Source organism: Tasmannia lanceolata, unplaced genomic scaffold (genome assembly GCF_043159265.1).
Source record: "Tasmannia lanceolata isolate RefF3 unplaced genomic scaffold, GAP_Taslan_0.1 ptg000019l, whole genome shotgun sequence".
Classification (NCBI taxonomy): Eukaryota; Viridiplantae; Streptophyta; class Magnoliopsida; order Canellales; family Winteraceae; genus Tasmannia; species Tasmannia lanceolata.
Genome location: NW_027518696.1, coordinates 6,928,386 through 6,954,228, shown reverse-complemented (window position 1 = coordinate 6,954,228; position 25,843 = coordinate 6,928,386). Strand labels below are relative to the sequence as shown.

General features: G+C 41.6%; 1 protein-coding gene across 2 annotated transcripts in view; it reads right to left on the bottom strand.

Annotated features, from left to right (window-relative positions):
- ABH1 (ARM repeat superfamily protein) overlaps positions 1-25,843 on the bottom strand; it is a 72,754-nt gene that overhangs the window by 35,143 nt on the left and 11,768 nt on the right. For both annotated transcript variants that reach the window (XM_077362065.1, XM_077362067.1), the window contains 3 exons: positions 14,603-14,674; positions 5,063-5,125; positions 2,929-3,105 (listed from right to left, as the gene is read on the bottom strand). In XM_077362065.1, the coding sequence (XP_077218180.1) occupies positions 2,929-3,105; positions 5,063-5,125; positions 14,603-14,674 (312 nt within the window). The remainder of the gene's footprint in view (positions 1-2,928; positions 3,106-5,062; positions 5,126-14,602; positions 14,675-25,843) is intronic.

Sequence of the window (25,843 nt, the reverse complement as noted above, 5' to 3'; positions counted from 1 at the left end):
GGTCTGGGGTAGTCCTTCCATTTTCTTCACTCCTATCAATAGCTCTTTGATTGCCTACTGGGTTGGTTCGTGCTAGGTCTGCCCTTCCAAACCCATGGGTACTCCGCGGCGATGTTTGGGGTGATGCGATAATACTTTGTCCTTTTCCAATTAGTATAAGGCTTTTCCTGCAGCAATCCTTATGCAGATGTACATCTAGAACTGAGTATCCAGCATCAATAAAGTCTAGATATACATTCTTTAAAACCTCTATTTCGAACCCACAACTACAATAGCTTCTACTATTAGTGCTTTCAAAGAAGAGCGCGCTCGCGGATTTCCCTCGGTGATGACCAAAGTAGTCACGCACCGGCGATCTCCCCCTGTGATGACCAAAGTAGTCACACACCGGCAATCTCCCCCGCTGATGACCAAAATAGTCACGAACCGTCATCCCTCTTTTTTTAGAGTTCTTCTTCCTCTAGTCGGGATCCTCTTAGCCGAACCAAAATAGTCACGAACCGTCTGCCTTCACATCTTCAAAGTCTTCAACTCCAAAGCTGAACCGAACCAAGTTATCCTTGATACCAAACTGGGCTCTCTCCCTTATATGATAGGAAAATGAAACCCCGAAAAGTCTGAATTTCATTACAAACTAAATCAATATGAACGCACAGACTTCTAAAGAAGTGCAATTATTATTATAAGAAACTCAACTCAACTCAACTAAGCCTATGTCCCAAACTAGTTGGGGTCAGCTAATGAATTCATTAGAAAAATTAGAAGAAGAAGGTGAAAGGATCTACTCGGCTAAAATTGACTAAGTCTAATCCTGACAATAGTTGGGTTCGTCTACATGGATCATTTTCTTCCATTCTCTCATATCCAAGGTCATTGTCTATGTTATGTTCTTAGCCATCAAGTTTTTCCTCATTGTTTCTACCCAAGTTGTTTTTGGTCTGCCCCTACCTCTTTTTACTCCAACTTGGCACGAGTCACTTCTTCTCACCAGAGCATCCGAAGGCCTACGTTGGATATGCCCAAACCATCTTAAGCAGTGCTCTCTCATCTTCTCCTCAATTGGTGCCACCCCCACCTTTTTGGATGTCTTCATTTTTAATTCGTTCTAACCTTGTGTGGCCGCACATCCATCTAAGCATTTGCATCTCTGCTACACTCATCTTATGCACATTCTGCTTCTTGGTGGCCCAACATTATGAGTGTGCAGCATGGCTGGCCTCACAGCTGTCTTATAAAACTTTCCCTTCAACTTGGTAGGTATTTTATGGTCACACAAAACTGCTAAAGCATGCTTCCACTTCAACCAACCTACTCTTATTATGTGGTTAACATCCTCTTCAATCTCTCCTTCCTTATGTACGATTGAACCAAGATAGCGAAAGATATCCCTCTTAGGTACCTCATGTCCAGTCATATTTACTACATCCTCGCCCCGCCTTCTTACATAACTAAAGTTGCACTCCATATACTCTGTCTTAGTCCTGCTCAGTCTAAAACCTTTGGATTACAAAGTAGTTCTCCATAACTCTAACTTGGTATTAACTCCGCTTTGGTTTCATCAATTAATACTATGTAATCTGCAAATAACATACACCACGGCACCTTGTCCTGGATACCCTTCGTAAGTTCATCCATAACTAGCGTAAAAAGATAAGGGCTTAGAGCTGATCCTTGGTGCAGTCCTGTTGTAATTGGAAACTCACTAGACGTGCCATCCATAGTTCTGACACTAGTTATTGCTCTGTCGTATATATCCTTAATCATATCAACATATTTAGTAGGCACCTTTTTCCTTTCAAGGACCCAACAAGACTCTTGGAAACCCTATCATATGTTTTCTCCAAATCAATGAAAACCATATGAAGGTCCTTTTTATTTTCTCTAAATCTCCCTATTAACCACCTAATCAAGAAGATAGCTTCCATAGTCGATCGTCCGGGTATGAAGCCAAACTGATTCTCTGACACCTTAGTCTCTTTTCTTAGTCGATGCTAAATTACCCTCTCCCGAAGCTTCATGGTGTGACTCATTAGCTTAATTCCCCGGTAATTGGTGCAACTCTGAATATCCCCTTTATTCTTATAAATAGGTACTGACATACTCTTCCTCCACTCATCAGGCATCTTCTTAGTCTTCAAAATATTATTAAATAATCAAATTAACCAAACCAAACCCACCTCACCCAAGCATCTCCAAGTCTCAATATGAATTATTATTATTATAAGAAACCTAAAGAAAAAAAAGTGATATCAAAACCACTACCAACACATCAAAAATTCTGAATTTCAATACAAATTAAAACAATAGGAACTCACAAACTTCTAAAGAAGTGTAATTGTGATTATAAGAAACCTACAGTAAAAAAAGTGAATCAAAACCAAAAGGTTCCATACACTTGTAAACCTTACCACCTTTTAAAAAAGATCCAGAAAAAAACTGGTAACCAATCAAAACACCAGGATGAGAAAAGCAGAGGAAAGTGATTAGCGGCTATTAAAATTTAACAGCGTTCGGATGGGTTTTGACACAATCCAGTATTATGATGTTCGCAAACAGTTTTCAGTACCTCATAGGCACATAACTCATGTTGACATACTCCTTTGACAGTTGACTATAACAACGTGCTGGAAATATTACGACTGCCTAACACAGCCACTTACCATAGCCTAAAATGCAAGTAGAAATGATGGCACCATCTTACCAAATTTTACCATACCGGAAAGATACTCACGTCCAAACCCTAAACCAAAGTAACATATGGTTTGGCACATGAAACTTGGAAAAGAAGCACTAATCTATAGGAATGAGAATTACCCCAAGTCTTTGGCTAATCATCTTAGGCAATACCTTCCAGGTGGACTTTAAACAGCCCAAAATAAACAATCAAATAGAGCGAGAAAGTAGACCTTTAAGCACAAAAGTTGTTACCTCAATCAACTCTGCGCCACCCCATGGAAGGCAGGATAAAATGCAAGTAACATAAAAGTCAGCATGTGCCTGCCAAGAAGGATTTCCAGCCTCCTCATCTACTGTTGTGCATGCCGATGACAATAGCATCTCAAACACCACGACCAAAGCCCCTGGTAAGAGGACTTTGCTGCACATCTAAAAAACGTAGGAAGCAAATCATTACTAATAAGGAAGCGATCAACTGTGGGAAGGGAAAATACAAATTAGTGCAGACTTTGGAGAACAAACGAATTAATAGAGATATATTAAGTCTCAAGAGACTAAAAGCTTTGCATACCATCACAAAAGAACAAAAAAAAGTAGTGGTGCAGGTAACACAGATAAAAGAGTGCACCTGTGCATGGAAACCTATATCTATATACGTTTCAAAAAAAATATCTATATACATTTCAACCTCCAGAAGCCACCAATATCTCTAAACCTGGCTATGGATCATGGGAGATAGATTAGGGTGTCTTCCTTTCAATTATTGTAGTGAGTATGTACTTTCCAGCGAACACCACACTAACATTCGAATCAAGTCCCTCATATTAACCAGCTTTTAGACACCGCATTGTTTTGAGTAGCAATATCACTTCTTTAGACCATTACCATTCTTCTTACAATATGTGCTAGCCCACAACAAGGTGAGAAATTAATGTTGCAACCTCAGCAATGGATTTTTATAGGTACCAGATAAATACTGAAGGATCTCGGTGCTGCTAAGAAGATCCTTGGGATGGAATTAGACGAGATATGTAAAAGTGAGTGCTTTGGCTTTCACAGGCAAAGTACATTGAACAAGTACTAGAGAGGTTCAATAAGGAAAGTGCAAATATGAACCAATGCAACAAAAAAATTAAACAGAAATGATGGAAGGAAATACGACAACAAGTGACTCGCAATATCATTTACCTTTAACCAATTCTCTCCACTGCCGCGATGGCTTGGAAGTTGGAACATTCCTTAAACCTTATAGGTTGAGGTTTCAATGATTGGTAAAGGCAATTATAAAAAAAATATCATTTACCTATACAAATATGAATCTTAATTGATATATAATAAAGATACCAGATAAACAACCGAAGTCAAACACTTGTGCCTTAGGACTCCTCTCAACCTCTTTACTACATCTTCAGTTCTAGACATGAATAGAGGATAGCAATCCTATCCAAGAATAAAATGAAGCCTCGCTTTGCTATACCCATCCCACAGGGACGAGGATAGCAAGCCTATCCGAGGATAAAATGAACCCTGGCTTGCTATAACCATGGGGAATAGCCCCCTTGGGCCTCCCACTGGGGCGAGGATAGCAGACCTAGTCCCAGAAACTCTATGTTGAGCTCCTTACTCATTTTTATTTTTATTTTGAAATATCCTAACTCATTTATTTTGATACCCTTTTTCAGAAACGTGTCCACAAAAGGTACTAGGAAATTGCAGTTCCAAAGAAACTTACCCTCCTTCAGTTTTTCAGGAAACCAAGTGGATAGGATCAACAGCTAGGGAGAACCCACAACCTTCACAGTCCTCATAAGTAAAGGTATATTTGCCATGTTAGTGAGAGCCAAGGGTAGAAGGGGTATTTCACCCCACATTCCACAGGACTTTTGGTCCAAAATCAAATGAATAAGCAGTTGACCATATCACCTCACTTCTATTTTATAAGAAAACAGTGCATTTCTGGGTACGGCGAATTTCATCCTCCCAATTCTGTTTTCTCTTTCAACACTTAGGATTCCTCATCCTCACTTTATTTCGATGAATTCCATAGCATAACTCGGAAATTATTATAGCAAGGAGACACTGAAAGTCACAACAATAAGAGTCACACAACCAAGTATGATACCTTTGTATGATAAGTTACCTACCAGCAAGTCAATCCTTAGACATTTAAAAATTAATTCAAATGGTAAACCTCTGCTCCAGTTGCAACAAGTAAATCAAGTTGCCACTAAAAAATAATAACAATAGTAAATCAAGATAATAAACATAATCAGGTTTGCAAAAGGAAGACATAAAAACAAAATTGGCAATGGTATTAGCAGCAGTGGTGAAGGTATGGATAATAATTTTGTAAGCATAAATAACACAAGCAGCAAGCAAAACCTACCAGCACAGTGAGAAAACGCATCAAAATACGAATCCCGTTGCAATTTCCTGAGTCCAAAGCATCCTGAAATTTTTAATAAACACAAAAATCATGAGTTCCAAGGAAATCGAAAATATCCTCTCAAAAGCAGTCCAAGAAAGATCCAAAGAAAAAAATATATAAATTAAAAAATTAAGCTTATATAACCATTATAATTCACTAGAGACCATAATAAACATGTCACGGCATTAACCTCTCACAGTAGTTATCATCCCTTCCATTTTTCAAAAACAATAGTTAACAGAAAACTCTTTGTTAACTTTGCATCTTTTTTCCCTCAAACCACACAAAAAAAGGAAACCGAACTTTTTTGTAGAAGAGAAACTCCAGTCTTTTTCCCTCAAACCATACAAAAAAAGGAAACAAAACTTGTTTTGTAGAAGAGAAATTCCTGTGAGAAATTAAAATAGGGAAACTTATCTGCAATGATACTTTTCCTACCCTGCGAGTGTCACTTTTTATTTTTGGCTTTCACATGATTTTCTTAGTAATAAAACTGCTATTGGTAAAAATAACTCAATTAATTAATAAACTTTACAGCAGGTATACACAAGAGAGAACTAATGGTTACTGTTAGAATAAGCCTATATTCCTATGGGCATTTTAGTCATTGTAGTTATTGTACAGCTTTTACTATATTAATAAAAGGGTGAGGGGGAGATACCCAACTCACACACTTTCTCTCCAATCTCTTTTGCAACATGGTATCAGAGCCCTAGGGTTTCTGATCCCTAGGGAAACCTTTACCCTCCATCTTCTCCATCAACCCTAACCCTAACCCTAAACCCTCCCCCTTCTCCCTCTCTCTCACCTAACCCTAATCCGCTACAGTGCCGCTATAGTACCGCTACTTCTCTCTTTTAAACCCTAATCTATTATACCCTCTAAAACCCTCTTTTACACCCTAATTTATTTTCTGGTCTTGCGTTTCATTGTTTTTCTTTGCTCAATGTGCTGATCTTCTTTAATCATCTTCTCCATTTCTCTTTCAGCATCTTCCTGGTTCTTTATGGGTTTCTCTATACTCATGTCCTGCACCTTTGACATCGTCATATGACTCTTGCTATTGATTAGCTGGTTCCGCCTATTAGGGGTGGCCAACCGGTTCGGTTCTCGGTTCTCGGTTCATTTTTTTTCGGTTCTCGGTTCTCGGTTCCATGAACCGTAAGAACCGAACCGAACCGTAGTACACAGTAGGACCGAACCGAACCGGACCGAAAATAATCGGTTCGGTCCGGTTCGGTTCTTCGGTTCTAATGGCTAATTATTAATTATTAATTATAATTTATAAAAACTTTTAATTAAAGTTATAATATAAGTTACTTTCTTATTATAAGAATAGTATTAACTATTACTTAATAATATAAATTACTTATAATATTAATAAGTAATAGTTAATACTATTACTTATTAATATTATAAGTAATTTATATTATTAAGTATATATATAATAGAATATAAAAATATTATATATATATATATATATATTCAAAGTTCGGTTCTTCGGTTCCGGAACCAAACCGAGAACATTAGACCCGGAACCGAACCGAAATTTTTCGGTTCTTCATCAGTGGAACCGAACCGGACCAAAAATATTTTTTTACAGTTCGGTTCCGGTTCGGTTCTTCGGTTCCGGTTCGGTTCTTCGGTTCTGGCCACCCCTACCGACTATCTTTCTCTCCTTTCTATTTGTTGTTGCCGTTGGTAGTGGTTTCTTTGTTCGTCTATATTCGTTGTCGTTATGGATCCTCTCATCATTGTTGATCCCTCCATTGGCATGACCACTGATGTCAGTGCCTCTACCACAACCTCGGCCCCTTCTTCTTCTTCTTCTTCTCACTTAGCACCTGTGGAAAATTCTTACCCACAGTTGAATATTGCCAAGTTTGATGGAACCAACTATTTACCATGGAAGGTTGCGATTGAGACTTACCTACTTGGGCGAGGCCAAGTCCGTTTCCTTCGTGAGGATCCTCCTTCATCTAAGGATCCTACGTATACTCGCTGGGAGCAGGAAGATGCATTGATACGAAGTCTTCTATGGCAGAGTATGACTCCTGATATTTATTCTACTCTGATTCTTCTTCCGACTGCGAAGGAGATCTGGGATCATACTGCAGTGACGTATTCTGGGGTTGAGAAAATCAAACTCACAAGTTTGATAGAACCAACTATTTACCGTGGAAGGTTGCGATTGAGACTTACCTACTTGGGCGAGGCAAAGTCTGTTTCCTTTGTGAGGATCCTCCTTCGCCTAAGGATCCTGCGTATACTCGTTGGGAGCAGGAAGATGCATTGATACAAAGTCTTCTATGGCAGAGTATGACTCCTGATATTTATTCTACTCTGATTCTTCTTCCGACTGCGAAGGAGATCTGGGATCATACTGCAGTGACGTATTCTGGGGTTGAGAACATCACTCGTATATGTTCCACTTACTCTGAGTGGATACAGCTCCGGTGACGACATGTCTCTTGAAACTCATTATGGGAAGTTCATCTCTTTATGTCAGCAGCTTGATGTCTTTCTGCCACTCACTTCTGATATTAATGTTCTCCGGCGTCAACGGGAACAAATTCGAGTGGTGCACTATCTTGAGAGCCTAGGCCCAGAGTTTACCCATCTGCGCCATCAGATTCTTGGTTCTGGGAACATTCCTTCGTTGCGCGAGACTTACTTCCGAGCTCAGCAGTGCGTTAGCGAGACTTCCTTCCGCCCTACTTCTGACCGTTCGGCTCTTGCAGCATATGATGGTGGTGGTGGTACTCGTCCTTCTCGGGGTGGTGGTTCTTTTTCACGAGCTCGTGGCAGCGGTGGCCGTGGTGGTGGTCGTGTTGGGAGTGGGCGTGGCCGTCCTTATTGCACCCACTGCCAGCGCGATGGCCATGTCATTGAGACTTGTTACACATTGCACCTCGAGCTCAGGCCGCCTCGATCAGCTCACCTCAGCACTTCTGTCCCACCTGACTCAGTCGTCTCTGCCCTGCCTTGCCACCTGCTGATGACTCATTCTCCTTTACGCGGGCAGACTATGAGGAGCTCCAGCGCCTTCGACAGAGTGCTTCACAGGCCACTGTGGGCTTTGCCCAGCCAGGTAGTTCACATACTACATTTCTTTCTAGCTCCGGGTCCTGGATCATTGACTCAGAGCCTCGAACCATATGACTGGTAACTCATCACAGCTCTCTTCTTTTCGCACTTTTCCATCTGCTTTTCAATCCATTACTTTAGTTGATGGTTCCACTACCCCTATCACTGGTATTGGTACCACATGTCCTTCACCTAATCTTCCGCTATCTTCAGTATTGTGTGTACCTAAATCTCCTTTTAGTTTATTATCTGTTAGCCAAATTACGAAAAATCTTTCTTGCTCTATCTCATTCTTTCCATCTTACTGTCTTTTTCAGGATCTTTCGATTGGGAGGACGATTGGATCGGTCGTGAGGTGGATGGCTTGTACCGTCTTGACTGTAGCCCCTCTTCATCAGCTTTACACAGTTCAGTGGATGCCTTTCAGTGGCACTGTCGACTGGGTCACCCATCACTTCAACGCCTCCGGGCGACATCCTTAGTTCCCTCTTCTGTCTCTCCATTTCATTGTCAGTCTTGTGAAGTCGGGAAGCATCATAGAGTGTCTTTCCCTTCTCGAGTTGTCACTAGAGTAGATAGCTTATTTCAACTCGTTCATTGTAATGTATGGGGACCTTCTAGGGACGCGTCGAATAATGGATTTCAGTATTTTGCTGTTTTTATTGATGATTACTCTCGAATGACTTGGCTGTATCTATTGAAAGACCGCTCCCAGGTTTTCTCTGCATTTCAAAATTTTCATAATGAAATAAAAAACCAGTTTAGTTGCAGTCTTAAATGCCTGCGTACTAATAATGCACGTGAGTTTTTTCTGGTACTGGTGGCTTTCAGGATTATCTCTCCTCTCATGGCATTATCCATCAATCCTCTTGTGCATACACCTCGCAGCAAAATGGTGTTGCCGAAAAAAAACTGCGTTATCTACTTGAGGTGGCTCGCACTCTCCTCTTTAAGATGCATGTTCCTAAAACCTACTGGTCTGAGCCATTCTCACTGCATGTTTCCTCTCCAATCGTCTTCCATCTTCGGTGCTTCATGGGGATTCTCCATTTCACATCGTTTATCTACATCAGGATTCATTCTCTCTTACGCCCCGTGTCTTTGGCTGCGTTTGTTTTGTCCATCCTTTGGGACCTGGCCGCGACAAGCTTGACCCTCAGTCAGAACGATGTGTTTTTCTGGGTTGCTCTCGCACTCAGAAAGGATATCGTTGCTATAGTCCGCGTCTGCGCCGTTGGTATGTATCAGCTGATGTGACCTTTTTTGAATCTGAATCATTCTTTAGCTCTACCTCCGTTCCTCATGTTGTCAGAACGGAACCTGATGTGACCATTTCTCTTCATGTTCTTCCTCCTCTTCCTCCGACTTCCTTAGCACCTCCTCCTGCTTGCCCCACTAGACAGGTTGATTCGTGTGCTCCTAGAGTAGATCGTCCCCCTACTAAAGTCTAATATCAACGTCGTCAACAACAGGCACAACTTCCTCACACCGACAAATCGTCTTCACTGGCAGAGATCTTTTTACCCTCTCATCAAGTACCTTCATCTCATGTAGTTGTTTCTGACTCTCCTATTGCTTCACGTACTCGTTCTCATTCTACTACTCACCCTATTCCTAATTTTGTCTCTTATGATCGTCTAACTCTTCCTTTCAAAAGGTTTGTCTTGTCTGTGTCTTCTGCTGTGTTACCCCAGTCTCTGGATGAGGCTCTTCATCACCCAGGATGGCGAGCTGCAATGGATCTTGAAATGGGAGCTCTGCATTCTAATCACACATGGGATCTAGTTTCTCTACCTGCTGGTGCTCATCCTGTAAGATGCCGTTGGGTGTTCTCCATTAAATATCTACCTGATGGCACCGTTGATCGACTGAAGGCTCGTCTGGTGGCCAAGGGGTACACTCAGACATTCGGTGTCGACTATCATGAGACGTTTTCCCCAGTGGCGAAGATTCCTTCCGTTCGGGTTCTCCTCTCCCTTGCAGTAAATAATGGATGGCATCTTCACCAGTTAGATGTGAAAAACGCTTTTCTGCATGACGACGTCCTTGAAGAGGTGTATATGGAGCAACCACCAGGTTATGTTGCTCAGGGGGAGTTGTCCTCATCAGTCTGTCGCCTCAGAAAAGCAATTTATGGGTTGAAGCAATCGCCGCGTGCATGGTTTGGCAGATTTAGCGAGGCAGTTATGAGGTTTGGCCTCAAGCAGTGTGGTGTGGATCACTCAGTATTCAGTCATCAGTCCTCAGCAGGATGCATTATGTTAATTGTATATGTCGATGACATCATTATTACAGGGAGTGACTCAGGGGGGATTCGGAAACTGAAAGCCTTCCTACAAAAAGAGTTCGCGACAAAGGACATGGGACGTCTCAGATGTTTTCTTAGGGTAGAGGTTGCATATTCTTCTAGTTGTTTGTCTCTATCACAGAGGAAGTACATTCTGGATTTGTTAGAAGAGACAGGAAATCTTGGTGTGAAACCTGTAGCTGCACCCATGGATCCAAATGTGAAGCTGGTTCCAGAAGAGGGTGAGTTGTTGAAGGATCCTGGTAGGTATAGAAGACTTGTGGACAAACTTATATACCTTACGGTTACTCGCACTGATATATACATAACCTCTCCTCGTACTTCGCATTGGAATGCAGTGGTTCAACTACTCAAATATCTGAAAGGTGCACCAGGAAAGGGATTATTATTCAAAAAACATGGTCATACACGAATTGAGGGGTTCTCTGATGCTGATTGGGCTGGATCCCCTGCGGATAGGAGATCGACTACCGGGTATTGTACCTTTGTTGGAGGTAACCTAGTTTCATGGAAAAGTAAGAAACAGGATGTCATTGCAAAATCAAGTGCAGAGGCAGAATATAGAGCCATGGCGCATACTACGACTGAGATTATTTGGTTGAGATCACTCCTAGCTAAGATTGGTATTGTGTTTCCTTCGCCGTCACAGTTGTATTGTGATCGTGACAACAGAGCAGCTATCTATATTGCGACGAATCCGGTCTTTCATGAGAGAACAAAGCATATTGAAGTTGACTGTCATTTCATTCGTCAGAGAATCCAGAAAGGGGAGATACTCGTTGTATTTACTTGTTCTGCAGAACAGTTGGCTGACATGTTTACCAAACCATTAAATAAATCAAAATTGAGTGACATATGTAACAAGATAGGAATGTACAATTTATACATCCCAGCTTGAGGGGAAGTGTTAGAATAAGCCTATATGCCTATGGGCATTTTAGTCATTGTACAGCTTTTATTATATTAATAAAAGGGTGAGGGGGAGATACCCAACTCACACACTTTCTCTCCAATCTCTTTTGCAACAGTTACAAACCAAAACAAAAGGATGATGGAACCCCTTGAATATTCTGAGGGACCTACCGGCATAAGGGCTCTGTTTCTTTCGATGTAAAATGGGTGTAAAGCAAATTTTACGCCCATTTTTAATAGAAAAAATGGGCGTAAAATTTGTTTCATTTTCTGTCAAAAGAAACTGAGCCTAGAGAAATCTATAGGATCACCCTTCTAGCTCAAAATCACCTCAATGCCCACGTGAGAGCCATCACAATCCACGTCAAAGACTTTCTTGAAGTATGGTAATACCTAAACCAGATGACCCTTCTAGCACAAAATCGTCCCAATGCCCGCATGAGAGGCATCACAGTCCACCTCAAAGACTTTCTTAAAGTATGGTAACACTAAAACCAGAGCCTATGTCATCTTTTGCTTTATCAACTCAATGCCCTTTAGTACCTCTATCTCCCACTAAAATATACCACCTCTTACAAAATTAGTGACCCAAGCGAGGATGAAACTGAAATTCCTCAATAACGAAATTCCTCAAGTTAATAATACATATAATACTAGTAGAATCTTTTATTAGTAGGATCATATTAATGAGACAACAGCTAAGGTAGCATTCATCCAAGACCGTGAGATTTCTCCTTTTCCCATTAGGCATCTAGGCCCTTTCCCCAAAGAAGGTTGCACCTCCATGATCGATGGGGACCTTCAAGTGCAAAATCTAGGTTTACATCCAAAGGAAAATATCTCCGTTCCCTCATCAGATAAATTTGATAATGGCAAGTTTAGCTAATATCCAGATGTACTTGTCACCATTCATAAGCTTTGTTTCGATGGCTGAGAAGTTGAAAAAATTGTAAAGAAACTTACTCCGGAATTATGCTCCTCTTAGGAATGTTCATTCTAGTTGTGGGTGTGTGGGTGTCCTTGGGGGGGGAGGGGGGGGGGGGGGGGGGGGGGGGCGCTCGGGTCCATGCCACCTTGCTTGTTTTGTTGATGAAGCAGTGGCCAGTTGTAGAGATTTAGACGTTTCCTTTTCATGTGTTTCCCGCCGGCCACTGGTTAGGCGATTTGTTGGCTAAAATCTAAATCTAGTGTGTGTCAGAATTCCTTGTAGGAGGGGACAACCTCTTCCCCTTTGTAGTTCTTTTTATATAATATCAATCGTCTATCCAAAAAAAGGTCAATTTCATAATTGGTCCAGGCTTGGGGTAAAAAAAGACTCCTCCCTACTCCTAAAGCTCCATGGGCCCTTCTTCAGCATACAGAGTGAACTTTTGTACAATGTGCATCTAGAATTCTCGGGAACAAGAATTCAAGTGAACATCTAGAATTCTTGGGAACACGAATTCATGCTTTTCAATGGAAGCATGAGAAATGATATAGGAGATGGAACCCGTGTTTAAAAACGTGGATGCAGGCCAAAATGCGGCCAAGAAAAATCCTTGTCGACTCGGCATGGACGCAGCCAATGACGCAGTTGACACAGCTAAGTACTCGATCGACGCGGTCATAACTCGGGGGAGTCAAAGGAGTTTTTATTGACTTTGTAGGGCAGAACGCTGAACGCGGCTAAGGGAAAAGGGAGTCGACTTGGGGGAGTCCACAATGACGCGGGGGAGTTTTAAAACAATGGATGGAACTAACACTTATGTATGGCCTAATAAATGTGAGGAGACCTCTTTTATTGAGTTAAAATGTATCCAGAAAGTCTCAACTCAACTCAACTAAGCCTTTGTCCCAAACTAGTTGGGGTCGGCTAATGAATCCTTTAGAAAATTTGCATGTATCCAGAAGTCTATGAATTATAATACCAATAGATTTTCTACAAAATCTTACTCCAAGGTTAAGAATTCCAAACAATCTCTGACTCGATGCCCTGTCCTTCAATGTGGGACAGGACTCTTCAAGAGTGGCATCTCACGGGTGGAAAATTCATGGGATATCATTCAGCTGACGTGAATTTTTACTACAGAAAATCCACGGAGCTTGAATATGAATGGTATAAATGATGCTAACAAACGGTAGATGAGCTCGATCACTAGGGTTTTAAATGAAGCTTCCATATGAGGGGCCCATATGAATATTGTCTTTATCAAATTAATTGCAGAAGAAAACTTATTGGAATGAAATATTTGAGTATTTTATACATAAATTTATCAAAATAGTATAAATATACCATTTATGGTGGAAATCATGAGATCAAGACCCTACTGAACCAAGATCCACATTCCACTTGAACAAACCATAATATCCTTTACATTGAGACATGTTTTGAATAAAATAGGAAGTGCTTTCACTCTAAAGACTGACAAATCCCTTGCGACAATTCACATGTCACTTTTTTGAGAGATAAAACTCAAGGATAAACCAATACCAAAGAGCGAATACATCAAGAGATATTCATGAATAAATCAAAACTGAGTCCATTTATGATGGAAATCATGATACCATGATCCAAGTGAACCTGGATTGCACTTTCAGGTTCAATAAATTATAACATCCTCTATATTCATGAAGCAGAGTTTTGAATAAAGTAGGAAGCGCATTCAGTGCCTAGATTGATTGCAGAATTTCTCGAGACAATTCACAAAAATGTCACATGTTTGTGATATAAATACAAGAATAAACCAACAGCAAAGAGTGGACATATTAGGAGTGCTTCATTTTCGTCAACATTTTTGTCAAGACTGCATCAGAAACTCCTTGAGCTGTGAACAGAGATAGTTCATAGCCAAGCTAAAACATGCCTAGTACGCACCTTTTTTAATCCTAATTAATGAAAAAAACATTTAAAACAACTAAACTAAAGTGATTTCGATGAATCATGCATTAAGAACAAGTCCAGAAGTAACCACATAGTTAAATATCTCATTGTCAGATAAGAATTCAATCCATTCCTCCATAGATTCTGATGCACAGTTCATAAAACTTGATGTGATTTGGCACCAAGAAAACCATTAATTAAAAAGAAAATTTTTAATCTGACAGCACTTAGGGGTTACAAGAGAATACATTCTACATAGAGCAATGGAAGAAAGGAGAGGAACGGAAGATATGCATTCAATAGTCGAAAGAGAAGACTGAGTAAGGTGCACCTGTAAATTAATTTGGATGTTGTCTATCACTTTTTTGGCGAAGTCCTCGTGTTCCAAATTAAGCAAACCAATCTGTAAGGCAAGATAAGGTAGTTAAAGTAATAAGAAGAAGTGTAAGGATACAGACTAACAAAAAGTTTCCAACAAAAAGTAGAAAGTGGGTTGGAATTGAGAATTCATTGTCCTGTTCTTTTCGTTACCACACAATAACAGTACGAAATTAACTAAACGAGTGTCTAACGCATAAAAAATAGCAAAAATATGAAAAAGATCATAGTGAATGAGCTGGGAGAGCCTTTCCACAATCATTAAATACAAAATAAATTAGCTGAAACAATCAACATAAGACTATAAGAGAGAGCTCTAAGATATGACATTGCCTCCCAAATCAACTTAAATAAATGGATATCAAGTATCAACATGCCAACTACAAGTACCAGCATGTGAAAATCAAAATGGCCCAAAACTCCATAAAATACAAAAAAAAAAGTCTCATAAATTAAAACGGCAAGTGTAGATCACCCCATCCTGTTACAGTCATTCTTGATTTTACTTAAATGTAATCATTTATTATTAAAGCAATTACTCTATCTCCATCTAACTTTTGAGCCAGGAAGAAGAAGGGCTTTCAGTGAAGAAAAAGAAGCAATGACAACGAGACCAAGAAGTCATAGTTACATATAGCATTTGAGAGACCATTTTCCTTCTGATGCACATGGATGACATTGGAATCTAAAAGGAACAAGGTTCAACAAAGATTGGTTCAGGTGCCAAACACTCAAAGCTCAAGGCTGAGACCACCGGATTGTATTAGGGGAATCGTCAACATTCCAAAGGCAATGTTGAGATGGCCTTTTTCCAGGTCGATTGGTTTGAAGAACTCAAATGAAGCCGGGGCTCACACACTTCTTATCGGTCTTCATGTCTCCCAAGACAACTTGGAACGGAAGTTGTGTGTGAAAGGTAACTCGTTAACATCATATCATGGGCACTCCGCCGCAACCCAGAACCATGGCAGTTAGCCATATAGTTGATGGAATATTGGATGTGAATAGGAGGAAAATTTATTTTATTTTATTTTTGAATGGTAACTAAATATATTAAAAAGGGATAGACCGAAAAAAGCCCCCCACACACCCCACTAGGCCAGAATTACACAAAGGAAGGAAGAAAAATAGGAAAACAATAAAATAAGAAATTAAGGAGGGAGAAAGTCGTAAAGCTCCAGAGACTGCTTGACCACACCCGCTTTAGCCAACTTGTCAGCGACTTCATTGGCTGATCTCCTAACATGATGGAAAGCTACAGAGCATCCGACCGAAATATCCTTTATTTCATCGAAAAAACGAAGAAATCTCCAAGGAGGAGCCACCGAACCCCTAAGCCACCTAATGACATTCACCGAGTCACCTTCCACGATAGTGTTCGCTACCCTCTCGCTTCCTAACAGCAGAAAGCCTTGATAAGCGGCTCTTACTTCAGCTCCGTTTGAATCTGCGACGCCTATAGGCCCGGAATAAGCCTGCACCACATCCCCCTCTGAATTCCTTAAGACACCCCCGATCCCAGCTGGACCAGGGTTACCCAAGCTTGATCCGTCGAAGTTCAGCTTTGAAAATCCTACAGGAGGGTTGACCAATTGCTGAGATATTCTAAGAACGGGTACTTGACTGTTGCAGACCACTTTCCATCCCACCCACAGGTCGAAAGCCGAAACAAATTTGAACATGGGCAGTGCCCTCACCCATGAAATTGATAATGCTACTACCTTAATATACAGGCAGTAAGGAGAATTTGAACGCCGAGCGAAAATCCTATTGTTTCTTTCCGACCACAGAACCCACAGCGTAGCCAATAATGAATCAACCACAAGACTTTACCTTTTGTCCTCCATGGACTCAAAGCCCACCCCTCAAAAAGATCCTTCACTTGGGAAGGGAATACCCACGCGATACTGAATCTCGACAGTACCCTTCCCCATAACTCTCGAGCGACTTTGCAATGAATAAATAAATGCTCCACAGATTCTCCAGCTTCTATACACATAGCACAATGATTTACTATGATCATATTCCTTGCCCTCAAAAAATCTACCGTTTGAATACGGCCTTGAATCGCCGACCATCCGAAGAAACAAATTCTTGGGGGAACCTTTATCTTCCACACTTTGGCCACAGAAAGATTTGCCACACACGGATACAGTCTTTTGTAGAAAGATTTTACCGAAAAATAACCCGAAGAATCCCACACCCAGATCCTTTTATCCGCCCCTGATGAACTAATGTAATTGTCGTCCAAGACCTGAAGAAATGAAACCAACGAGAGCAATTCCCTATCGAAGAAATTTCTGCGGAACAGCGGCTTCCAGATCACCTTATTGGCCCGAAGCTCAAAGCAATCTTTGACTAAGGCTTGCTTGTCCCTGGCCACAACATATAAATCAGGGAACAAATCTTTTAAAGGGATGACGGAACACCATACCATATTCCAAAAAGAAATTCTATCCCCCGAGTATACTCTATATCTTATGCCGCGGTCGAAACATGGACTCAACCGTAAAATATCCCTCCACAGAGTCACCCCTGGTTTGTTGTATCGATTTAGAGATCTCCAATTTCCCACGTCTGTGCCATATTTACCACCAATAACTTTCGTCCACAACTGTGACTGTTCTTCGCCAAACCTCCACAGCCATTTCCCCAAGAGAGCATCATTTACGTGTTTGATCTTACGGATCCCCAAACCTCCGCCGAGTACCGGCTTGCAAACATCTTCCCAGGAGACCAAAGAGAAGCTCCTTTTTTCCTTCGATCCTCCCCACAAAAACCTCCTCTGAATCAATTCGATTCGCTTTGCAATAGAAACAGGGCACCTGAATAAAGAAAATTGGTAAATAGGAATATTAGACAACACGGCCTTAATCAAAGTCAATCTTCCCCCTTTTGATACAAAATTCCTTTTCCATGTATCTAGTCTCCTTTCGATTCTTTCCACAATGGGCGCCCACGAACCTATTTTTGGTCTGCCACCTCCCAAAGGGAGCCCAAGATAAGAAGAAGGGAAACTATTTAAAAGGCATCCCATTAGATTAGCCAAATTATTTACTTCCTCCTCCCCCACATTCACAGCATACATTCGGGACTTTGAAAAATTCGACCTTTGACCAGAGATGATTTCGTAGCACCTCAGAACTGCTTTAAGATTCAAAATTTTCAAAATCTAGGGGGAACTAAATAAAAGAGTATCATCTGCAAATTGCAGATGAGACACTTCGAAACCGTTCTGGCCGCATTGGATCCCTTTAACTAGTCCCACGGATTTGCCTTTCTCCATTAAGAGACTCAAAGCTTCAGCAACGATAACGAACAGGAAAGGAGATAAAGGGTCCCCTTGCCTCAATCCTCGAGTCGATCTAAAAAATCCTTTTGGAGAACCATTAATAAGGATGGAGAACCAAGCCAACGATAAGCAACTTTTTATCCACCCCCGCCAACGATTCCCAAACCCCATTTTCCCAAGGAAATGATCCAAACAATGCCATTCAACTCTATCATACGCTTTTTCCATGTCAAGTTTGCACACAACCCCCGCCGCACCCGACTTAACCATCCAATCCACCGTTTCATTGGCCACCAAAGAGCAATCCAAAATCTGCCTCTGGCTCACGAAAGCACACTGATTCAACGAAATGATTAAAGGAAGAAACACTTTTAATCTGTCGGCCAATATTTTTGACAAAACTTTATAAAGACAACCAACTAGACTGGTAGGTCTAAAATCCGAGACCTTCACCGCGGCTTTAATTTTTTGCAGCAAAGCTATAAACGACGCTCCAGTACCCCTATCCAGCTCCATCCCTTCGAAGAAGTCCTTGAAAAATTTAAAGATGTCCCCTTTAACATACTCCCAGCAAGATTGGAAGAAGGCCAAACAAAAACCATCGGCCCTGGAGCTTTATCGCGTTCCATCGAAAAAACCCCAGACTCTACCTCTTCCTCCGAGAATGGCCTTTCCAGCGCCAACTTGTTGTGCTCGTCTAGAACCTTAAAATGCACTTCATCTAAGACAGGTCTCATAATGACTTCCGAGGAATATAATGACCTAAAGAAATCCAGAATTTCCTTGGTGATGACTTCCCGATTGAATGAAGGAGCACCGTCAACCTCAAGAGTCGCTATATGATTGTTTCGCCTCCTCGCACTAGCGATGCAATGAAAGTAAGCTGTGTTTTTGTCCCCCTCCTTTAACCATAAAGCTCTTGATTTCTGCCTCCAAGATATTTCATCCTGCAATAGAAGACATCTATGTTCTTCCTTGTAACAACCCAACTCTATCAGCTCGTCCTCTACAGCAGTCCCCTCCTCATCCGCCAAAGAGATCGCTCGAATACGGTCGCATAAACACAATTTTCTTCCTGATCTTTCCCCCAGTCTATTAGAGTTCCATTCTTTGAGTTTCTTTTTTACCGCTCTGAGCTTTTCCCCTATGACTAGATCCGCCGCCCCAACAGCATTGTGAGATACCCAACAGCCCCCCAATCAACTCCACTATCTTAGGAATTTCCAGCCAAGCCAGGTCAAACCTAAACGGGGATGGGCCCCAAGAACCCAATCTCGGATCCAGCAATAGCGGGCAGTGATCCGAGACCGAATGAATAAGAGCCTTTTGATAGGAGTCCAGAAAGATGGATAACCACTCTGAGCAAAACAAAAACCGATCAATCCGACTCTTCCTGCAGTTTCTAGACCAAGTAAATTTAGCCCCCGACAAAGGAATATCAATCAATTCATGCCTAGCAATAAAATCTGAAAAATCACCCATATACTGATTGGATCTTCTGCACCCCATCCTTTCTTCCACCCATCTAACTTCATTAAAATCCCCCCCCCAAGCACCACGGATGACCCCACGTATTCCTGATTACGGCTAATTCTTCCTATAACTTGACCTTGTCATTCCTCACTGTTGGACCATAAATGCCTGTAAAGGTTACCAGGATAGGTTCCCCCACCTGCCTCAATACGATTGAAACTGAAAACTTGCCTATCCAAGATTCTAGAACTTCCCACCTTGATTGATCCCACATCACTAGAACGCCCCCTGCAGCTCCAATGGCATCCAAGGCTAGGAATTCCCAATTCGCATTCGCTCCTAAGCTCTTAATTAGAGACCTATTTACCCCCCCCCCCCAACTTAGTTTCTTGAATACAGACTACCACAGGTTTATTATGTTTTATAACTGCTTTAACTTGGGCCTTTTTTTCCAAGGACCCCAACCCATTCACATTCCAAGAACGGATGACCCCACGTATTCCTGACTACGGCTAATTCTTCCCATAACTTGACCTTGTCATTCCTCACTGTTGGACCATAAATGCCTGTGAAGGTTACCAGGATAGGTTCCCCCACCTGCCTCAATACGATTGAAACTGAAAACTTGCCTATCCAAGATTCTAGAACTTCCCACCTTGATTGATCCCACATCACTAGAACGCCCCCTGCAGCTCCAATGGCATCCAAGGCTAGGAATTCCCAATTCGCATTCGCTCCTAAGCTCTTAATTAGAGACCTATTTACACCCCCCCCCCCCCAACTTAGTTTCTTGAATACAGACTACCACAGGTTTATTATGTTTTACAACTGCTTTAACTTGGGCCTTTTTTTCCAAGGACCCCAACCCATTCACATTCCAAGAAATTATCTTCATGGACACACCGATTGTAGAGGTAACAGACCCCTTGGACCTCCTCTTCTACTGCTTTTCCTATTTGAAGATTTAGGGATACTACCATGAGACCCATCATAATTAACATCGGATTAGAGTTTAGCTAGTTCCCGCAGCATCTTCTTGATCCCCTCTAAGCTGGAAGGGTCGGATAACATTCTCTGATCTAACTCTCTTCCCTCTGCAACCCTGAACAAATCTATTAACTGATCCTCTGATCCGGAGTAAGTCAAGCCCAAAGCCCTGCTCGTAGAAATGATGTGGTTAACGAACACCTCCAGAATCTGAGCTTTAGGATCAACCCAGGAAATGGGTTTTGGGTCTTCCTCCTGAGAAATAACCAAAGCCAAGTTATTACACCTGTTCTCGGACCAAAATGATTCTTCGTTGCCCCTACTATCCTCCCCACCGATACCCACCCGCCTATCCATCTGCGCGCATCTATCGGAAGGTGCAGTTGAAGAAGGTATAACCTCATTCACCTCCACACTTTGCAACAGTAACTGACCTTGCCTCCCCTTTGTCACATAAACATCACCCTGAACGCCCTCCTCGGAGTTGCTTGCTCCCCGGGAGGCTTCTGCAAACTCGTCCAATAGATTAGAGATAATATTAGATTCGCCCATAATCCCTACTTCCCCTCGGGTCCCCATACTTGGTGATAGAAAGGGCGAGAGGCCCTTGGGTTGCACAAACCAGTTGACTAGAAGTGAGGGAGAAGAGATTGCAGGGACTTTCAACTGTAAGTTGGAAACTTCCGTGCTTCCAACCCCGCTTGGATAATCTATAGAGAGCCCATTGCCGCTTGGATAATCTATAGAGAGCCCATTGACCGAAATATCCATAAAGTCCATCAGATCACGTGGGCTTTAGGCCTCCATACAGCATAGGTTAAAAAGGTCCGCCGAACGTGATAACTCAAGACTTCCCAACGGAGCGGATTTAATAGGAAGGATTGGACGGCTAGATCCACAGATCTGCGGGATAGGAGAAGAAACTATCTGCGATGATGGGCCCATCTGCAAATATTGCTCATCCAACGGCTGAGGACCCGTCTACCAATATTGCTCATCCAACGGCTGAGGACCCACGAAGCTTATCAAGGGGATATGCGTCTCCACCACATTCGAGAAACCTACTTCTGACGCACCCCGAACTGAAGATGAATGAGCACCCTCCACGTTGACCCTCTGCATGGCCATCTTCTCAACGATCAAATCGTCGTAGGCTATCCCCTTATAGCTCAAGCTACCACCACGTACATAGGACACGTCACATTGCATGCTAGAAGAGGAAGAGGCGTACGAAAGTTTTTCTCCTCCTTGATTGCTATACTGGGCACCCCTCTTCTCCGGCAAGACTCCGCCATTATTCGCGGTCGAACCAGACCACGGTTGAAAAAACAGTTCGGCTGATTCCTCCGATTCACGAACTTCATTTATCCAAGGTCAAGTAGAGCATCGTTCTACCGCCACCCAGAATACAGTTTCGTCTATACACACCGGAAGTTTGATTACATCGGGAGCTGAATTAGATACCATTAATAATATCAAAGCTGTCTCATACCCATTACCCTTTTCGCAAGACCCATCTGTCGCTAGCACTCTCCCGATTCTGCATCCCACTTTTCTGAAATTGACCACCGACCAAGCATGAGGAGGCAAACCTTTAATCGACCACCACGAAGATAAGAACTTCCCTGTGAATCTATCCTTCCACACAGATATCCTTTCGAAAGGACTATCTTCAGCATTAGCCCATTGATCCTTATACGAGTCCAGTAAGAGGATGAGGGAGGACGCAATCGCAAACTCCTGAGGAGCCACCTTTGAAACTTTTAAGCTTCCTGTGTTACCTGAAGTCATTTCCAACCACCTTTGCAACTCCTCTGCTTCGAGAGTTATTCCTCCTTTAGATTTTCCCCATAGAGTGTTCACAATACTGAACTGGGAAGCTAAAGTGATTGATTCCGCCCAAATTTCTTCTGGACATAAAACTGAAGTCTCATGAAATTCTGGCTCATTAGCATAGTTAACAAATCCCTCCTCATTACGCTCTGCGTTAGAGCAAACCCCTGTATACTTTGACTCCTTCATACTAGCCGCTGCCTTAGGCGTATATTCTGTCATCATCTCCTTGGAGGAGATAACTGAGGAGAATTTTGAAAAGGAAGAGGGAATGTCGATGTCGAAACCCGACCATACTTTCCAGCACCTGTAACATTCCACCCTTCTTCTAAAGTTGATAAACTTGCACTTAGAACATTTCCAATCCTCTAAATTGCTTTTTCTTCTTCTTTTTGCCACCCTAACCAATCTCTCATCTCTTTTACTAAGTTTAACTTTCCAGACCTCTTGATAAATTTTCCTCCCTGATAGGAACTTCTTTGCCAGGGCATCCTTGTTGTTATTCCAGGTACGGGGTTGAAAGGCAAGCCGACCCAGATTCCGCTCTTGCTCATTTGAGTTCATGTTCTTAACAAATTCCTCCATCAATAGAAGCGGCAAACCACACCGCGTTGAAACAGGCCTTACTAAAGCCTCCACCTTTCAGAAAGATGTGCAGGCCAGTAGACAGGATTAATCCACCAGATTCCGATTCCGATCCCCATGAAGACACGGAAATGGGAAATGACACCGAAGCTGAAGATACAGAAGAAGAAGAAGAGGAAGAAACAGAAGAGGAATACGATGAGCCCTATGTGTACAACGTAGAAACCTCTACGTCGGAAACTTCAGTAACAGGATCGGAGAGGGAAGAGTTCGAGGCTGAAACGAAGAGGAATAGGGGAGGAGACCAATCAGCTTCGACTAGCCTAAGAAGAACTCCCAATCCGATTCCACCCAACTCCGAATCTCTCCGAATCGCTTACCAGCCGCCTATCAGACGCCAGAGAAGAAGATCACCGCGGCCACCAAGTCCCATGGCCTTCATTGATTTATCCACAGATTCTTCCTCGGATTAATCTTCAGGAGGAAAATTTATTCACATATGCTCTTCAATATGCAAACAATGCTTCCAACTCTTGGGCTAAGGATGGTGTGCATAGGACTGTATTAGCTGTAGGCAGCTTCTGCCCTTTCGTAGTTTTGATTTTTCCTTCTTTTAATAAAGTTCCATCGTCTTCCAAAAAAAAAAGGGGCCGGTACAACTTTAGACCGTATTTTATGGTTCTACTTCAACCACTGGACCATAAGCACAGTATATCATCCCTAATAGTATAGCGCACAGATGTTAAGCACATTTTGCTCCTCATGACTCAAATAAGTCCGTGGTTTCCGCATTCAATACAGCTGAACCACAAGGATACTCTTAGATACGACACTCTCCAACATACAAAGAATAACCAAGTTTCGAATAACCAAGTTTTGCTCATGCAACTAAAAGCTTAAAGATGGGATCCTTAGAGCAAGTTTACAATTCAGAATTTAGTATTTGAATTCTATTAACTATATAATTTCACGAAAGAATCTGCAACTCGTCCATAATCATGGAGAACACCGTCTTCCTCATCATCAAGACCAAATGGGTTCACGATGGGTTTTTATCACGAGAAGTGGGATTGTAATAAGGAGCATCTTAAGCGAGTTATGATGGAAATTTTTCATAGGGAGGATATTGATAAGGAGAAAGTGACCTTCATGGACATTATTCCGAAAAAGATCGATGCAGTGGAGATTAGAGATTTTATCCCAGTGAATTTGGTGTGGAGGCTCTACAAGACCATCGCAGAGACTATAAATTAGATTGAAGGTTACGTTGGAAATTGTTTCATCATTCCAAGGATCTGGAGGGTCGTCACATATTGGATGGCAATCTTATCCCCAAAGAGTGTATGAATTCATGGAAAAGAGCAGGGACCATTGTAATATAAACATGAAGAAGCCATATAAATTGCTGATGCAGACGCATCCTTTGCCGATATTCCTGTGCCGAAATTCCAACAAAAAAGGAGTGTTAGGAAACATAGTAATCTAAGTGATTTTGTTTCCTAAGAATTTATCTTTGTCTATAGCGACATGCATTCAGAGATTTTAGGATATATATGGACGATTGATAGGAGAGAAAGGGAATTTTGGACATTTTGAACCATTCAACTATTTTCCTCCTCCTCCCTGTATTGTGGTTTCGTAAAAGCCATATATTGAAGCAGTTTGTATACGAGATAGTGCTTCAGGTTTGTGATTTTCTTCGTTCACTGCACTAAGTTGGTATCAGAGCAGATTCTTTCCTTGTGTTGAAGAAGAAGTTTGACAGCAACATTTGCGTGGATTCATGGTGGCTATAGAATACTTCGATCACTTTAAAGGAAAGTTTTTGAATACCAAGAGGGATACCTTGATCACAACAGAGGTAATTCAACCCTTCTTGCAAGTGAAAAGTTAAAGATGGTTACTGGGGAAGAATCCAAGGCAGATAGGCATATACTGAATGTCAACAAAAGGTAGGAACGTGGTCAATCTCGTGATAGGAGGTCAGACACAGGAAAATCTCTATCCAAATCGACTAGGAGAGGCAAAATCAAACACTAGTTGTGCCATAAAAAGAGGCGCATCAAAAGAAACATCAAGAAGCGTCAGAATGATTTAGAAGAAATAAAATGCCTCAAATTAAGCCAATATTGCAGCAGAAAATTATGGCGAAGATGAATTGGATGTTTTATCACTGTCTGCAAAAAAGAGTTATTTTCGAAATACATGGATTCTTGATTCGAGATGTTCCTAACTTCCTTTCGTATGTGCCCGAACAAAGATTGGTTTCGTACTTACAAGCCATATCACGGATGAATTATTCTTATATGCGGCTTGTCAAGATATTGGTGCAGGTACAGTTAAAATCGAGAAGCATAATGGGATTGCGGACTCTATCTGAGGTATGCTATCTTTTAGAGTTAAAGAATAATTTAATGCCACTTGGGGCATTGGATGCTAGTAGCTACCAGTGCAGCGCAACAGGTGTTATGAAAATAGTCAAGGAAGCACTAATCGTAATGAAGGGGACCCTTGATATAGTCAGAGGTATGAGGCTCAACGTAAATTTATCAAAAACATTTTGGACAGTTGTGGTGAATAAAGACTAGAAAGTCAATAATTACTCTATATTTCGTATCACTAAGATGCCCAGCTTATGTGCATATCCAGAGTTCACAGAGAAACAAGATGGATGCTAAGTCCAAACAGTCTCTATTTCTTAGTTTTGAGAAAGAAGTGAAACGATATAAGCTATGGGACCCTACAACGGAAAAAATTGTGGCTAGCTGGGCTGTGATCTCCAATGAGAGTAATATGTTGAAAACTAGTGGACCAATAGACGAACCATGAATTATAGATGTGGAAGAAATATGATACAGCACAATTCGATATTAATGATTTGGGATTATCCAATAATAGGGAACAACATGATCCAGTCTTCCAAAGAAGAATCATCGGGTAGCGTTCATGATGAGCAAGAAGCGCCATATAGAATAGCAAGGTCAAAGCCAAATCAAAATATTAAGCAATCAGTCACGTATGGAT